Source organism: Echinops telfairi, unplaced genomic scaffold (assembly GCF_000313985.2).
Source record: "Echinops telfairi isolate 266 unplaced genomic scaffold, ASM31398v2 ScPeMD7_7406;HRSCAF=8444, whole genome shotgun sequence".
Classification (NCBI taxonomy): domain Eukaryota; kingdom Metazoa; phylum Chordata; class Mammalia; order Afrosoricida; family Tenrecidae; genus Echinops; species Echinops telfairi.
In genome coordinates, this window is record NW_022111306.1 from 3875758 (window position 1) to 3876544 (window position 787).

General features: G+C 39.0%; 1 protein-coding gene across 11 annotated transcripts in view; it reads right to left on the bottom strand.

Annotated features, from left to right (window-relative positions):
* Positions 1 to 787, bottom strand: part of BICD1 (BICD cargo adaptor 1) — a 268002-nt gene that overhangs the window by 58924 nt on the left and 208291 nt on the right. For all 11 annotated transcript variants that reach the window (XM_045296380.1, XM_045296378.1, XM_045296377.1 and 8 more), the window contains exon 3: positions 302 to 454. In XM_045296380.1, the coding sequence (XP_045152315.1) occupies positions 302 to 454 (153 nt within the window). The remainder of the gene's footprint in view (positions 1 to 301; positions 455 to 787) is intronic.

Sequence of the window (787 nt, forward strand, 5' to 3'; positions counted from 1 at the left end):
TTCAATCTGTTTCAACTAAGGTATAATAATAAGACTTAACCTTAGTAGCCCTCATGGTGTCATGGATACTTGTTGGGCTGCTAACTACAAGCTCAGCAGTTTGAAACCACCAGTCACTCTGAGGGAGAAAGATGAGGCTTTCTATTTCTCAAAAGTTATAGTCTCAGAAACCTACTGGGTCGGTTCTACTCTGCCTTACAGGGGTTGATATGAGTCAGTACTGATTTGATGGCAGTGAGCAGTGAGCCATAAGATGAAGATCTTTCTGGAGTATAGCTCAAGAGCACTCCCAAGGCCTTACCTGGTTCTGCTTTAACGTGGACACCAGTTTCTGCAACGTGATATTTTCTTCTTCCAGTTCAGTGTAGTCCTGAAGGAGTCGGGCCTCACGGAATTTGTATTCTCGTATTTCATCCTTCATTCGTATTCTCTGTAGTTCCACCATCTCATTGCTCTGAAACAATGGAATAAACAATTAATACACACTTTTATTGTCCTAGATTTTACGAGGTGTAAATAGAGACTTGGTAATTAAAAAGCAATACTAAAGACACTTCACAGAGTTGAATGAGTGCAGCCATTTTTGAGTGGCAATCTCAAGCAACTGCTAAAAGCATGTACTCATGATCCAGAAATTATACTTTAAAAAACGATTCTTGCAGAGATTCTCATAAATGTAAATAAAATGAAGACTATATACATGTATACTTACACTCACAGTCCTCCTATAGGACAGGGTTGAATGGTCCCTTTTTTGGCTTTCTGAGACTAGGAATCTTTATAAAAC